Source organism: Orycteropus afer, unplaced genomic scaffold, assembly GCF_000298275.1.
Source record: "Orycteropus afer afer isolate SDZICR_OR568_19922 unplaced genomic scaffold, OryAfe1.0 scaffold00245, whole genome shotgun sequence".
NCBI lineage: Eukaryota > Metazoa > Chordata > Mammalia > Tubulidentata > Orycteropodidae > Orycteropus > Orycteropus afer.
This window is the reverse complement of record NW_006921832.1, coordinates 1,720,757-1,738,234: the sequence shown is the minus strand read 5'-3', so window position 1 is coordinate 1,738,234 and position 17,478 is coordinate 1,720,757. Positions and strand designations below refer to the sequence as shown.

General features: G+C 44.2%; 1 protein-coding gene across 1 annotated transcript in view; it reads left to right on the top strand.

Moving 5' to 3' along the window:
• The window catches only part of ITGB5 (integrin subunit beta 5), a 195,382-nt gene that overhangs the window by 131,249 nt on the left and 46,655 nt on the right, over window positions 1–17,478 (top strand). Inside the window, exons 9-10 of the mRNA XM_042782123.1 lie at window positions 4,735–4,869; window positions 16,449–16,878. Coding sequence (XP_042638057.1) covers window positions 4,735–4,869; window positions 16,449–16,878 — 565 coding nt within the window. The remainder of the gene's footprint in view (window positions 1–4,734; window positions 4,870–16,448; window positions 16,879–17,478) is intronic.

Sequence of the window (17,478 nt, the reverse complement as noted above, 5' to 3'; positions counted from 1 at the left end):
TATGCACAGGGAGACAGCTCAGGGGGCAGGAGTGTATGGAGGGATGGACACGGGGAAGAGGTAACTATGGGGAGGAAGTGGGAGGGGAGCTGTTGCATCGTGGTAAACTGTGGTCAATGACATGAGACAAAGTATATGTGAACTGCTGTGTGGAAAATGAATTTGCTCTGTAAATCACCCAAATCACAGTAAAAAGAAATAAATAAAAAATTCAAACAAACAAACGAACAAAAAAAGAAATCTGATGATGCATTGCACTGGCAAGTCTGCTGCAAGATCTCTTTCAGGTGCTGAAGAGCAAAGATGTCTCTTTGAAGACTAAGATGTGCCTAACCTAAGCCATGGTATTTTCAGTCACTTCATATGCATGTGAAAGCTGGACAATGAATAAGGAAGACTGAAGAACAGTTGATGCTTTTGAGTTGTGGTGTTGGCAAAGAATAATGAAAGTACAGTGGACTGCAGAAGAAGGAACAAATCTGTTCTGGAAGAAGTGCAGCCAGAATGCTCCTTGGAGGCGAGAATGGCCAGACTTCATCTTACTTTGGTCATGTTGTCAGAAGGGACCATTCCCTGGAGAGGGGTATCATGCTTGGTAAAGTCAGTAAAAAAGGGGAAGGTCCTTGACAAGATGGATTGACACAGTGGCTACAACAGTGGGCTCAGGTATAGCAAGGACTGGGTATTGTTACAGTCTGTTGTACATAGGGTCGCTGTGAGCTGGAGCTGACTTGATGGCACCTAACAACAACAACAACAAGTTTTTCTGGCACACAAGGAGGCCCAGCGCTGGCCTACAGCCTCCTTGCACTTTTCCTGGGGTAATAACAGAGCACAGGCCTTTGGTGTGGAGTTGCTCTAGTTAGCTCTGGCTATCCTTTCACCTGCCCCTCCTTTGCAGGGTTAGATCCTGGCTCTAACCAGACTATTTGCATTTCTGCATATCACCTTACCATCAGAGCAGCTTGTGGTGGATTTTGTAATGAGTCATGTAACACATGACTAAGTGGGAGTGTTGACTTTTACCTTCCCTAGAGTGCTGGCAAAGAATCTGTGGAGGCATTCTGAAGAGTTTGGTCGGTGTATATGTAACAGATGAAACGGCTGTGGTATTTGGCTAGGCAGAGGAGAGAGCAAAACGAAACAAAAATAAGTGCTGGAGATGGTTCCCTTCCAGAGCCCATCGACAGGGCCCTGGGTCCACAGAGACAGGGCACCAGCATCATGTACCACTGAGAAAGGGGAGTACAATTCAGTGAGAAATCATGAGGCCTCTTTTCAGAGTGGGAAAGAACAGAATGCGCTGGAAACCACTTAATCTGCACGTTGAAAGTGACATCAGAAGCCATGGTATATTTTTCCCCAGCAGAGCACATGTTTCTCTTTTTGTTGTTGCCATAAAGTCTGCTCACACCCACTCCACAGCTGGCCTGACTTAAAGCAATTACAGATGTGACCTAGCCTGAACTGAATATTTAATAGCCTTTAAACTCCTAACATTGTTGACATTGTCCCCTTTTCCTAGGATGAGGAGTTACGGAATCCTCTTCAGGGCAGATTGGTAGGAGTTAGTTGATTTTCAGGAGTCACACATAAAAGTCTTCATGCCTCAGAACTGCATGGCCTTGGCTTTGATTCCTTATGTACCATGTACTTTATTCATTAATTTATTCAACAGATATATATGAAAGGCCCAGTGTGGGTCAGGCATCATGCTATACCTTTGGAATAAAACCGTGAACAGTTCTGCCTTCTAGGAGTTTACAGTCTTCCCTTTGAGGAAGACTGGCCTTTACAACCTGGATATGGTATAGGCTGATGAACCACACTTTCTAAGGTTAGAGAGCCAATTGCTGAAAAATATCAAGTGTGGTGATTAGAAGGAACACTGGGGGTGTTCAGGAGAGCCTGAGTCTGGTCCTGCCTGTCTCTGGCAGAGTGAATGAATGAAGGTATAGTAGGTATAGAGTGACCTTAGATGAAGCCTTTGCTTTGACCTCAGTTACTGCTTCTATAAAACGAGATGTTGGACTGAATAATTGCCACAGCTCTTGCCACTTCCATTATCTTACAAGTTTCTGATTTCATTAACTCTGTGGGGTAGGCAAGAATAATACATCTGCAGCTCAGAATACAAAGCTTTTGGGTCTTAAGGCCTGGATAGAGCACACGATTCCATTCCCATCCTATTATACTTAGAGAGTCATAGAGCAAGAGTCCAGTCTATCCAGTCTAGTGCCCTTTCTCCCTCCACCAAACCCTCCATGAACTTTTCCAGGTGGCAGCTGCAGCAGGTTTTTGATGGGTAGTGGTGATGCTTCCTGCCACCCCCTTGTTTGTGAATCACCAGGCCAGTTGCTGTCAAGTTCATTCCTAATCATGGTAATCCCAGGTGTGTCAGAATACAACTGTCCTCCATAGGGTCTTCAGTGCTGATTTTTCACTAGGCCTGTCTTTTGAGGTGCTGTCAATGGACTCGAACCTTCAATGTTTGATTAGTATCTGAGCATGTTAACCATTTGCTTCATTTAGGGACATATTTCTGAACCACAGCACCCTGTGCTTCATGCAACTATTCCCAAATAATTTTTCACATAGCTATGATCTATGTAGTTGTTTCATAATACGTTGTTTTATCTCATCCTCACATTTACTCACAATTACAAACATTATATAAAAATTTTACTTTGTCTTTCAGAAATAGTATCTTAAGTTTCATCTAACAGGCCTGAGCCCCTTAGCATAGCTGATGTTACAACATCCATCCTCCCATCCATGTATTCATTCATTCAGTAAAAGCTTATGCTGAATCCCATAGAGAAATATGATATGGCCTTTGGAATTCACAACTCACTAGGGAAAACAGATTTGTAAATAATTAATACCATTCAGCAACAGTGAGTGCTGTGCGTGGCTCCAGTTGTGCTCTTTATACTCTTGGCCAGTTAAGGCTGGCACCCAGAAGAGGAAGTGAATTTAAGAGGAGTCTTATTTTTAGAGCTTTAGAAAACACACTTGGAAAATGTGTTGCAAAAGAAGAGACTATTTTTTATGGAGAGTATTTTCAACAAGCTGTTAATTTGTTGGGAAAACTGCATATTTAACTTTTTCAAGTTTAATGCTACAATCTCAGCAAAAAAAAGAGAAAGAGAAAAGAAAACTCACAAGAAAAAGAGGCAACTCTGCCTGCCATTCTGTTCAACAACCATGTTCCCTGACGTGTATTTGAAAAGGGAGATGGATGTCTGAAGAGCCATCAATTGGTCTTGGGTTCCATGTGTCTCTCAGGGCATGAGCATCCTGCAATACTGAGCGTGTCTAGTGTGTAAGAATATGTTTTGTCTTTGTTTTTTTTGTAAAGTATTGTTCCTAAATACAAGCCAATTTTTCATTTGGCCTCAGTCTCTAAAAGTGGCATCCTTCTTAGAGATTTTCAATGGTAATTTTCTTTGAACTAACAAATATACAGAAAATTGTATAAATTATATGATGACTTTCCACAAACTGAATATACCTGAGTATCTAGCATCTGCCCCCGCCCAAAAACACGATAAACAGAACATTACCAGAACCCTTATCATGCTCTCTTCCATCAGTATCCTCCATTAGTTTTGCCTGCTTTTGAACTTCATTTAAGTAGAATCAGACAGTATGTATACCTTTGTGTCTGGCTTTTTTTGTTTGTTTGATTCATCCATGTTGTTGCATGTGCTCATACCTTATTCACTCTCCTTACTGTACAATATTCTACTATGTGAACACACTACACCATTTTTTTTGTAAGCACTTGGGTAGTTTCTAGTTTCTAGGTATTATAAACAATGTTGTTCTAAATATTCTTGTACATGTCTTTTGGTGATGCACACATTTCTGTTGGGTGAAATCCTAGGTTGAATTGCTAAGTCTAAGGTTGGCCTAAGCTTCAGAAGATAGTGCCTAACAGTTTTCTAAAGTTGTTGTACCAGTTTATACTCCCAGTAGCAGTGTATGAGGGTCCTAGTCCCTCTATATTCTTTCCAGCACTTGATATTTTCAGTGTTTAATTTTGTTTATTTTGATAGATGTTTGACTAGACTTGGTTTCTGTTTTATTTATTGTCTTGAGAACATAATTCACATATAAGATGAGATTCTCTTATAATGTAGTTTTAAACTTGTGACTGTGAACCATGTTTGATGGGGTATGAGTGTATAAAGAATGATAAGATAGATTCCTGGAGAAAGTGCCCAGTTATCTGAGATTTGAAGGATGATCAGGAGCTAGCCAGGAGACAGGGAGAGGAGAAGAGGCTCCCAAGAAGGGGAATATTATCCCAGGAACATGGGAAGGCCCCAAAGCTGGAGAGCACATGGCAAAATTTGAGGAATTACATGTCTGAAGCTAAAGGTGGGGGTGAGAGATGACTTTGCAGAGGCAAGCAGGAGACAAGTCACCACCCCTTGAAGCAAATGATAATATATATGTTGTAGAAACAACAATGAGATGTGGACTGTTAGCAACACCTCAGAGCTCACAGAGGGAGACCTTAGGCCAGGTTGGGGGATGGCCTTTGGTTATGGAAAGAAGGGAAGTACTAAGGGAATGATAGGGAGTTAAGCTCACTCAATGCCTTTGTCCGTGGCTTGAAACTTCTGGGTTGGAGAAAGCCATGTAGACATCAGAAAATCATTGTGGGGTGTATTGTGGCTGTAGCCTTTACCAAGTGGTTTGAGCTTCATTTTTCTCTTTGTTCAGAGTATTCGGTCTAAAGTGGAGCTGTCGGTGTGGGATCAGCCTGAGGATCTCAACCTCTTCTTCACTGCTACCTGCCAAGATGGTGTATCCTACCCTGGTCAAAGGAAGTGTGAGGGCCTCAAAATTGGAGACACGGTAAGTTTTCATTCCCAGTTTATATGAGCACTTGTTATCATTGGTCATCATCCTTTGGTCTCTGATAACTCTGATAACTCTGTGACTTTTTGAAAGGCCTTTAGGAGTTTGTGTTCTTTCTTCCATCTCAGCATCCTTGGAGAGTCTCCTAAACCTACCCTGTGTTGGGTCTTCAAGGTCCTTGGTGGACTTGTTAGAGGACTCCAGTCAATAGAAAAACCTCAGTGCACTGCCACCTAAGACTTACTTGAGTTGGCATTTGCCATTGGTGTTCAAATCACTGTCATCTTAGCTTGACAGTGATATAATCAGGTGGAAGAGTATGGGTGGGAATCCAAGTGATCTGGCTCTCATTCCTAGCCTTCTACAACTTGCCTTTTCTGAAAAATATGAAGAAAACCACCTGCCTATTCTGATTTGATGGAATGAAATGAAATGGATAAGTCTACAGCAATGGCAGCCTCATGTGTGTCAGGGTAAAATTGTGCTCCATAGTTTTCAGTGGCTCATTTTTCAGAAGTAGATCACTAGGACTTTCTTCCTAGGCATCTCTGGGTGGGCGTGAACCACCAACCTTCTTTTGGTTAACAAGGGAGGGCGTTAACTGTTTGCACCACACAAGGACCTCTTGTGTTCCCTAACAGATCCTCTCCCACTTCCCCTTTCATAATCCCCTTTGCCCACTTTATGACACAAAGGCACCCCCCCCATTCCAGATCTTCCAGTGGTGCCTTGCTCCGCCAAACAAAGGAACAATTCAAAACATGGTGTCTGTGTTGAGAAAGTAAAAGACTTTAATGACTAGGTAACAAATCCTTTTCTCAGAGATTGTTTCTAACTATTTTGCTTTTAACAAACTTGAAAGAGGCCCTGATCAAGGTGTCAGATGATAGATCATTGAAAATTATTTTAAGTGACAGAAAACTGTTATTAATGGCATTGAACTCAGAAGGCATTCACAGAATAAGGTAATACTGCTATTACAAACTCTTTTCATTCCCATTTTCCTATTTATGTGCATAAGACGTTTTTAGTCCTTAAATCTAAACAAATGAAAAAGAAGAATATAATTGATGCTGATCTCTGACTCCTTTGGCAATAAGTAGTATTATTTTACAGATACATGAACTATTTGGGGGAGAAGATCCTCATCTCATTAAGAGAAATATTTCCAACGAAACTTTACTTTTTATTTTTGATAATTGCAAAAATTCATAATACACTTAATTTGTTTGAGTTGTCCAGATGAATTTTTTTGAAAACACTAAAACGTTATAGTCACAGGTTTTTGTTTTGTTTCATTTTAATCTTTATTGTGATTTGGGTGAAAGTTGACAGAGCAAATTCATTTTCCATACAGCAGTTCATACACATTTTGTTTCATGACATTGACTGCAATTCCCCACAATGGAACAGCTCTCTTCCCACTTCCTCCCTGTACTTACCTCTTCTCTGTGTCCTTCTTTCCTATGCATTCCTGCCCCCTTAGTTACAGGTTTTAGAGGCAGATGTGAAAAATAAGAGGAGACGTACATAACCAAAAAATCCCAAAACATGTCAATGAATTCTATAGATCTATGGCTGGAATGTTTGGTGCATTGTTTAGGAAAACTAAAGCATATTGTATGGAAAACACCCAGACAAGGAGCCCTTTACTTGGAAAACTAGATACATTGGAACAGAGGTAAGAGAAAGAGGACTGAACTCTCTAATCAGTGACAGACAACAATCACCAGATACCTGAGTTTCAGAAAGGCTTTTGACAATTTCTAATGGCATACTTCTAACTAACACAAATAATGTGATTGAAGACAGCATGGTTATATAGATTTGTAGCTGAATAAACATGCTTTCTCAGAGAGTATCAGTGACACCACCTAGAGGAAAGACTTGAGTGAGGTTCCAGTAAGCAGTGTTGGGAAATTTCTTGTCTGTTCATGTTTATTATTGCTTTGTGTTGAACTCAGGGAAAACTTGCTTATCAAATATGGGAAGGTCACAAAGCTGAAGAAAATAGCTTATTTTACAATTCAGGAAAAACAAAATTAAAAAAAAAATTCAGTATTGAACTAGGTTGAAATCATCAGGATTCATGGCTTGCATTTAGTTTGGAACATTTAATAGGATAAAGGGGATTTGGCTTGATAGTTACTTCCTGTTGTTGAGACTATACGCAGCAAAACATGCACTGATTCAGCCATTTCTGCATGTATAATTGAGTGACACTGAGTATATTCTTCAAGTTGTGCAATCATTCTCATGCTTCTTTTCTGAGCTGTTCCTTCCCCGTTAATATAAATTCAATTTGGCTTGATAATTTTTAAGAAAAGGATCTGGCAGATTCTAATGGCTAAAGGCTCAAAGTGAATAAACTGTTGCTTTTTTTTTTTTTTTTTTTTTTTAAAGCAATCTGTATTAATGGAAGTATTTTGAAATATCAGAGATAATGATTCCACTCTTCTTTGTGTGGGTCAGATGGCATCTGTAGTTCTGTGTTCAGTTCCTTTTTTCAACCGGAAATATGGCAAACAGTCGTCATAGTCTAGATACCAGGGAAGGTCAAAGGAACTGGTGTTTCTTGGTAATGAGAGCATAAAGTCAAACTTCTTTTGGCTATAAGTAACAGAAGCCCATTTATGCTGCCTTAAACCAAGAAAGGAAAATTGTTTCAAGAATATCAGGGTCTCCTGTGGAACCCAGGAAGGAAATGCAGTGAACTAGGGAAACACTGGAAACAAACCAGACAGTGATTGTAGTACTTGCTCCCTCCTAGATCCCTATGAAGAAGATACTGTTAACTCTTGACAGGTGAGAACTGAGGCACCAGTATTTAATTAATTGCCCAAGGTCACAGGAAGTAGCAGCAGGAACGTTCAAAGCCAGGCTTTTCTTGTTCTGAAGGCATCATCCTTATCCTGGTGCCTGCCCATAAATCTATTGTACTACACCTATTTCAAAGGATCCATATAGAACAAAGCATAATAATAAGGAATTAGAAGCCTCCCATGGACAGAATACAGTTTACTGACTGCCTTTATGCACCTTATCACATTCAGTTCACCCATCCTGCAGCTCAGGAGGGGCCTTGCTAATGGGCAGTCTGAGATTTGGGGATGTAAGTGACCTACCTACCCAAGTCACCTACCCAGCTAAGAAGTGGTGGACTCACAGTAAAAACCAAGGTCTTTTCACTCTGAGCCAGGTCTTCTTTTCATTATTCATTACCTCATGATTATTCCTTTATTGATATTATTTATTATCTAGCTATCACTGTTTATTGGGTATGTACAGTGCACCCCATACTGTAGTAGGGCTTCTCTGATGCTTTCTTTGCTTCTTGCAGCCACTTTTTTAAAAAAAAAAAAAAACCTCACTGGCGTCAAGTGGGAACCGACTCATAGTGACCCTTCCTTGGGTTTCTGAGTCAGTATCACTATGGAACTAGATTGCCCCATCTTCCTTCCGAGGAGTGGCTGGTGGGTTTGAACCGCCAGCCTTCTGGTTAGGCACTATGCCATGTAAGGTAGTCATTATTTCTTCATTTGATATAAATTAATAACTAAGGCTCAAAGCGGGGCTGATCAACTTGCCAAGGATCCCCTACTGGCTGATGCCAAAGTCCATGTTGTCTCTTATATCTCACACATTTTGGACGTAAGAGTTTCAAAGAAGCATAGGTGGTATCATGGCCACACACAGATAGACACTCTAGTGTATGGATTTGTTTCTGAGGCTCAGAGAGGAGCAGCGACTTGCTTAAAATGACTACTTCCAAGGGCTACAGTTTTGCTGGACTTGCTAAATGAAAAACCTTTTAGAAACAGAATAAACCACAAAAGAATAACTTGGACCAACAGCCAAAGGCATTTAATTATCAAATAACTATGGGCAGTGCCCACCTGAGCAAGACCTGCCCTCAGGAAAACCTACCTGTATCAAGGGAAAAAGTAAAGGAGGAGAGTATGGAATCTTGAGTGTGGTCGATGTACCGGTTGGCCTTAGAGTCAGTGAAGAGCTTGGGAGAGGCTGTGAGTCAGCACTAGCACAGCATTGCCCAGCATTTAGAAACACTCACACGCTGCCAGTCTGGCCAGGAAAGTAAGGAGGACCTGGCTTTAAAGCTCAGCCAAAGGCTTTGGTTTAATCAAGGTCCCACTGCTACCTGATAACCAGAGATGGCTTCTGTTTATCCCAGTGGTTGGAGAGCAGCTCCTGCTGGGCTTGGGAATGCTATTAAAAGCACCTATGGAATTGGAAGTTGGTCTCATATCCCTCCTTTGAGAGTCCATTTTCCCCATTGAATCAAAAAAGAATGCCATGAGGGTGGCGTGAAGCTTCTTCGCTAAGCTGCCAGGATTACTGAGGACTCCAACTGATATTGCAGGCTTCCCATTTCTGGAGACTTTCCAGTCTCCCACTCTGAGATTCCAGAGAAGGTCACTGAGATAGCACCTCTCCCACCCAGCCTTGTTATTCAGACCTCATTGTGATGCTTCTGGTTTCCCCACAGGGCTTCAGGCCTGAGCCACTCTTTCAAAGGGCTGCCCAGCCCCCATGCCAACCCACCAACCCAGAGCTGTGCAGATGCCAAGTCCACTCGGATCTCAACGAGACAAAGCCCTGTGGATGGGCACGGGGTACAAAGCCCCAGAGGAGTGGACAAGAGCAAGGGCACCGTGGGAAGCCCCTGACAGGGGCTCACTGGGTCCTTTGTATCAGGCGTTAGTGCTAGCCACACAGCCAGCCACTTGCATACTGATTTGTCAAAACCAATTAATGAGAAAATGGATTCTCAGTGGCCAGGTCCTCTCAGCCAGCCCTCATTGGTGTCAAGGCCAGGGGAGAAACATTAGGGAAAAAACCTGAATCATTGGAGAAGAGAATCTCACTGGAATCTGGGGCTTTCTAGGTTTTATTTAAGAGAATTTATTTCTAGGTTTTATTTAAGAGAACTATCCCTAGTTCTCTTTGAGGGCATCTTAGTCCCTCACCACCTGCTACCTCTCCTGCTGCTTGCCTGGACAGATCTCTGAACCCAGAGAACCACAGGATCAAGTCATAGAAGTACCACCTCTGGTATGAACTCTTACTACGATGAGGAGCAAGCTGCCAGCTGCGAATTTTGCAAATTTAATCCATCTATATCCTGTTATAGATTTAATTGTGCCACGCCCCCCATGTGTATGTATATATACATATATATACTTATACACACACACACACACACACCCCACATACACACATACTGAAATCCTAACCCCTGTACCTGTGGCCATGACCTTGTTTGGAAATAGTGGGTTTACTTTTGTTATGTTATTGATGTTATGTACCAGTGTGGGATGGGTCCTAAACCTAATCACTTCTGAATTATTAACTGTTGCTGTTGAGTCAGTTCTGACTCATAGTGACCCTATAGTACAAAGCAGAACTGCCAGTCCTGAGTCATAAAAGAACAAAATAGATGACAGAGATAGATGCATCTACAAGCCCAGGAACACCAAAGATTGTTGGCAGCTATTAAAGCTGAAATAGACAAGGAAGAACCTTCCCCTAGAGCCACAGCCTGAAGTAAGACTTCTAGCCTCCTGAACTGTGAGAAAATAAAGTTATATTCTTTAAAGCCACCCTCTTGCAATTTGTCCAGTACAGCAGCACTAGGTAGCTAAGACATGTCCCAAGGCTGCGCTCCTCATCCCCACCTTCCAGGACAGACCCTGAGATACCTAATGACAGTGGTACCTAAAGACAGTGATACCTATGCCTGCTTTTCCCACAATCCTCTTCTCTAGGTGAGTCCCCATATTTTTTGGCTGTGCTGTATATGATTTGTCTATGCCTGTCACCATGCTCTGACTTATCCATAGCCCTCCCAGCTTGTGGCATCAAAGAACGGAACCCATCTGCCAAATAATGGCCAGATCCCTTAGCTTGGCAAGTATGTCTTAGCAGTATGACTCAAGACTGCCTCTGTAGTCCTGGCTCCAGCCATTCTACCCCTAGTTCCCCACCCTCTCCTCTCACTTATACAGCCCTCACCCTTAGCTGCTTTAAACTTGCAAAAACATGACATTCTTTCACAACTTGTAAATGTACCTTGCTGCTTTGCACATGCTGTGCCCACCAGTGGGACCACCCCACCCTCCATTTCTATATCTGGAAAACTGTTACCCATCCTTTGAGTCTCAGCTTCAACACCAACCCCTCTGCTATACAGAGCCCTTCTTCCCTGGGGCTCCTGGAATGCCAGGCCCACCTCATCACACTCTATGGGGTTGACTTGTTTGCATGTTTATTCCCTCCTCCAGACGATGAGCTCCTGACTTACCTTCTTCATCTTTATATCCTGGATGACCATAGTATTTGGCACATTGCCATTTATTGAACTTGACTGGATTTCAGCAGAGCCACAGCCAAATTCTGAAATGTAGGTACTTGGGACAAATGCCAAAAGGGGAATACTTGGATATTCAGTGCTGAAGCCCAACTATAAGCTCTTTGAAGGAAGACAGTTCAGCCAGAGAGGTGAGACAGACAGTTTACCTTTTGGCCTAGAGAAAAATCAGCTAGTGCCAACTAGAAGTGCCCTCCTGTCTTAGAGATCAGAGGAATTGACAGAGTCCTTTCTTTTCAGCAAGAGGGTTGAGGGAAAGCCTCCAACCTCTCCCCCAAAAGGGCCAGCTTCATGGGCATGTGACTTTGCAGCACACAGGGTCTGGTGCTCAGAAGGGACCCAAGCTTGGTTTAATGCTCCACTGTTGCCATCTTGAAATTATTAATAATTTTTTAACCAGGACCCCACATTTTTGTTGTGCACCAAAAAAGAGAAAAACCACCCAAAGCCATTGCCATTGAGTCGATTCTGACTCATGACGACCTCTTGTGTTACTGAGTAGAATTTAGTTCCACAGGGTTTTCTTGGGTGTAATCTTCATGGAAGCAGATCACCAGGACTTCCTTACATGTCACCACTGGGTGGGTTTGTCTCTCCAACCTTTCTCAAATAGTTGAGTGCAAACCATTTGTAGCATCCAGAGACCTTTTTTATTTTGCTCCCAACCTATTGCTGCTGAGAGGATTCTGAATCACAGTGACCTTTAGGACAGAGTAGAACTGCCCCATAGATAGGGTTTCCAAGGCTGTAATCTCTACAGAAGCAGACTGCCTCATCTTTCTCCCACAGAGCATCTGGTGGGTTTGAACTGCCAACCTTTTGGTTAACAGTGAGCACTTAACCACCGTGTCCCACTAAGGCTCCTTTCATTTTGCACAGGGACCCACAAATCATGTAGCTAGGTCTGCTCAATCCATCCAGGCTCCTCAAGGGAGCTTGCCTCTTGTGGCCTGGCATGGCCCTTGTGAGCAGCACAGTGTCCAGCTCACAATGAAGAGTGGCAGCTGCTCTGTGCCAGCCTGTCTTCATCCACAGAAAACAAAAACCCCACAGCCTTTGCAGTTGAGCCAGGGGCCATGTGACCCCAGCCCCTTGGACAGTGATATAACAGAGGACAGTGAGAAGAAACAAACAGTCCTGCATAGAGGCTTGCCTCTGGCCCCTCTGATGTTTTGACCCCTGCCGTGGCCTATCATAGCCAGAGGGAGGCTCTGGCATCGCATAGAAGAGCTATCGGAGGCAGGCAGTGTGGGGAAAAGCACCATCCTTCCTCTAATACCTCTTTCACTGCTCTACAGATCATTCCAATAGAGTAGAGTTTTCACTTTAGTAGAAACATGCCATTTAAAATCCTTTTCTATTTTCTGGACAGGGTCTCACTATTTTTCTACAAAGAAAAAAAAAACAAAAAAATCCTAGCAAAAGTCTTCCTGCAAAAAGACAAAATCCATACACTGGAGTGTCCATACATATGTGGCCATGATTCCACCTTTGGATTACTTCCAAAGTGTGTGAGGTATAGGGGAAAACACCTAGTCTTTGGCATCAGCCAATCCTGGAGTTGAGTCTGGGTGCTGCAGCTCACTAGCAGGGTCACTCTTGGCAAGTTGCTCAGTCCCGCTTGAGCCTCATTTGTCAGTTCACGTAAAGTGAGAACCTAATGACTGACTACCTTGCAAAGCTGCTATAAGAAGCGGAGAAAGAATTGGCATTCTCTGGTGGTCCCATGATGGCTTTGGGCAGATTCATCCCCTGTCCTCCTTCCAACCATCAAGGTCAGGTTGTTCTTAGCCCAAGACAGGAAGAATTGGAGAAACTTTTGGCCACTATTTTCAGTGGTCCCTGCAGTGAGCCAGATAGGTCCCTCCTTGGTACTCAGATCTGGATGCAGGACACTGGCCTCACTCCCCATTTCTGGAAGGTGATGTGCTAGAGAGAGTTCAGGCTTAGCCCCACCCTCACAAGCTGTGTGACTGACCAAGCTCACCAATCTGTTTCCTCCTTGATAAAGTGAGGATGCCTTCTCATAGGGCATGTGAGAATAAATGAGGAGTCCCTTGAGGGGGTGGGTAGGAGCTCTGGTAGCGTAGTGCCTAAGGCACTTGACTGCTAACCAGGAGGCTGGTGGTTCAAACCCACCAGCCACTCCTCGGAAGGAAGGTTGGGCAGTCTTCCTCCATAGTGATACTGCCTCGGAAACCCAAGGAGGGGTTATTATGAGTCTGATCTGACTCGATGGCATATAACAGCAAACAACAATAACAACCCTGGGTGGAACACATGGTTAATGTGTTCTCTGTTAAATGAAAGGTTGGAGGTTTGAGACTACCCAGAGGTGTCTCTGAAGAAAGGCCTGATGATGTACTTTTGAAAAAAGCAGCCATTGAAAACCCTGTGGAGAACAGTTCTACTCTGACACATGTGGGATCACCATGAGTTAGAATCCACCAAAGGGCAGCTGATTTGTTTTTGAGAGTAAATGAGATGTTTGTAGAAATGCCTAGCACAGTGCCTGGCACATCGTTGGTACTCCACATTTGGTACCTATTCATGTTGCAGGAGGTTTCATTGTCCCTGGGTGGACCCCTATCTTGGTTCCTTGCCTCAAGAGCCCACCCTTTACCTCAGGACCTTTGGAACCTAATCCTGAACTTGTTTTTGCCAATCTCTCCCCTTTGTCTCCTCCCATCCCCACATAGAAGTAGAGCGGGGAAAGGCAGGGTAGTCCAAACTGTTTGCCAGCTGGCTTGCTTCTCTCATGTCCTCTGACCCTGGATTGCTGGTCATGGTCTTCAATTCACTTGTCCAAAAGCATCTCCTGTTAAGTCCTTTCACTAATGCTGACTCCTGTGTGTCAGTTGTCAAGTCCTCTGTAACCATAGCTGCTGCCAAGCAGGACTTTCTCCAGAATCTAGACCTCCTGCTCAGTGTCACACGCTGCCTACCCCACACCTAGAGGCATCCTAGATGTAACAGAATCTGAGGAATACCTTTTAGAACTAGTAAAGATCCCACAGAGGGCATGGTGGTTCAGTGGTAGAATTCTTACCTCTCACGTGGGAAAGCCAGGTTCTGTTCCCAGCCAGCGCTCCTCATGCCCAGCCACCACCCATCTGTCAGTGGAGACTTTCATGGTGCCGTGATGCTGAACAGGTTTCAGCAGAGCTTCCAGACTAAGACAGACTAGGAAGAAAGGCTTGGCAGTCTACTTTCAAAATTCAGCCAGTGTAAACCGTATGGATCACAATGGTCTGATCCACAAGACTGGGCAACATTTTGTTGTGTTGCGCATGGGGTCACCAAGAGTTGGGAGCTGGCTTTATGGCAGCTAACAAAGATCCTGAGTGATAAGAATCTGCAGAATGTTTAGAAAAGAATATTTATATTGTTTCCTTAAGAGTGTGCCTGTAAAGCATGTTACTGATGGTGTTTTCAAAATCAGCTTTATTCCAACTCAAGTAATAGAATTAAGAATGTTATTGTTGTTATGTGCCCTCGAGTCAAACCCGACTCATAGTGACCTCTCCTTGGGTTTCCGAGGCGGTATCACTATGGAAATAGATTGCCGCATCTTCCTTCTGAGGAGTGGCTGATGGGTTTGAACCTCCAGCCTTCAGCCTTCTGGTTAGCAGTCAAGTGCCTTAGGCACTACGCTACCAGAGCTCCTAGAATTAAGAATAGTAACAATTAAAAGTGGTTCCTAACCCCGGCTGAGCTTCAAAAAAAAAAGATCTAAGATGCTCTTTGAAAAACAAAGACATCTCAACCCAGACAATGGGAGTCAGCATCTGGAAGGGGCACACTGCTCTGGGCATGCCACCACTCGGGGGAGAGGCATTTCATGATGGCGTTTCTTCAGGGCATCCCTGCTACCTGTCTGTGGGTTTCCACAGAGCTTACTGTATACTGCTTTAAGAGGAGTGCTGGGTGATCTGAACCTCATCTGGTTCCTTTTCTCAAGAGGAGGAAGAGAGAGTGGAAGAGTTATGCTCTACATCCTAGGACCATAAAACCAAGCCTCAGCCTGGCTTTCCTTATATTCCAGCCACGTGACCCACTCACAGGCATCTCCCCTGCACTGCCGTCTGCCACCCAGCTAGGTCCACCTTTCTTCCTGTTTCCAAGGCAACCATCGAGAAGCTCAGGAGTTAGCAACGTTTTCTTACATGTTTTGTTTGTTAAAGCAAAAGTCTATACACATATATGGCATATTTCTTCTAAGGAGAACTCTTCAAGAGTTTAGGGCCATGGGCTGATTATAAATGGCTCAACTGGGAGCCATGCACAGAGGAGAAACTGGGGTGCAGGGAGGCTTGGTGTATGTCTGGAGGGAGAGACCAGCTTAAAGGGACCTCAGGAGTCATCTCATCCCTACTTCAGCTGGGAAGGAACCTCTCTAGAGGGGAAGGCACTTGGCCCGAGTCTATGAGCTCCTTTCAGGATGGCCATCTCAGAGCTCATGAGTTCAGGAGCACCACAGTATCCCTGCAATGGCTGGCACAGAGGAACAAATACCAGTTGGCGTCGAGTTGATTCTGACTCATGGTGGTCCCATGTGTGTCAGAGTAAAACTGTGTTTCATAGGATTTTTAATTGCTGGTTTTTTGGAAATAGATCACCAGTCCTTTCTTCCGAGGCATCTCTGGGTAGACTCTAACCAACAACCTTTTGAATAGCAGCCGAGTACAAGCAAATGACTTTTAAAACGGGATGTGACAGGGGAGAGGAGTACTGTAGTCAAGGGTGGAGAGAGAATAGAAGTGAGAAGAAGGGTGAGAAAAAGAACTGTGGTGTAACCTTTTACCTGATTTCTTCTACTTTTCTGTGTGACCCCATTTCCTCAGGTTGTGAGGATTAAAAGAGATAATGAACATTAAAGAACCCAGCACATTACTGTCCAGCGCTAACAAACCTGAACATTCATTTCCTTGATAAAGTAGAGAATGTAGTGATTCTGAGGCCTCTTCCTACTTTATTCACTTCAGGGGCTCTACCTGGGTACATGGAGAAGGCTGCATGTACCAGCCCTATTCATTTGACTCTATAGCAACTGGTTTGGGTTGGTTCATCCCTATGTTGCTCTTAAAGGGTCTCAAAGTAATTGGGCCGCTGGGTGGTCGGAAGGCCAATGCCAGTACCCTCCCTTGGCATGCAGTGGCCACAATGTCCCTCTCTTCCTTTTGCCCAGGCGACCTTTGATGTGTCGGTGGAGGCCTGGAATTGCCCTAGCAGACACACAGAGCACAGGTTCACCCTGCGGCCTGTGGGGTTCCGGGACAGCCTGGAGGTGGGGGTCACCTACAACTGTACATGTGGCTGCAGCACCGGGCTGGAGCCAGACAGCACCAGATGCAATGGCAATGGGACTTACATCTGTGGCCTGTGTGAATGCAACCCCAGCTACCTGGGCACCCGGTGCGAGTGCCAGGAAGGGGAGAACCAGAGCGTGTACCAGAACCTGTGCCGGGAGGCGGAGGGGAAACCCCTGTGCAGCGGGCGTGGGGAGTGCAGCTGCAACCAGTGCTCCTGCTTCGAGAGTGAGTTTGGGAAGATCTACGGGCCTTTCTGCGAGTGTGACAACTTCTCCTGTGCCAGGAACAAGGGAGTCCTCTGCTCAGGTAAGTGCCCCCAAAGCCTGACTCTTGCTTCTCCTCCCACTTCCTTCTGTTTCTTCCCAGGAGTATCACTGACTCAGGGTGGTAGTAGTGGAAAGTCTCACCACCACAGGTGTCCTGGGAGATGATAGTGGACAAACCTGCACCACAGGCGTTGGGGTAGGTGGGGACCAGCATGTCAGATACAAAAGCAAGACAGGGCACTGCCATATAATGTGGACTCTCAGAGTTGGAGGGTCTGCTGTCCAGGCTTACTCCTCATTTAATGTGGGAACTGCCTGCACAGCATGCCTGAAAGGTAGGTAGATGTTCAGCCTTCTAGATGACCTCTTGGATCAGGGCACGCACCTGGCCCTGCAGTGGCCATTCCTACAGGTTAGGTGTTGTATTTGTTTCCTATTTCTTCTATAACAAATTATCACAAATTTAGTGGCTTAAAACAACAAAAATTTGAAGTTGTAGAGGTCAGAAGTTAAAAATGGGTCTTATTTGGTTAAGAATCAAGATGTTGTGGGGACCAGGTTTGCTGGTCCAATAGAGCCTGGTGTAACCACTGAGACTATGGCCCCTAGCTGCCCTTCAGGTCTGGAATTGAACCCACAA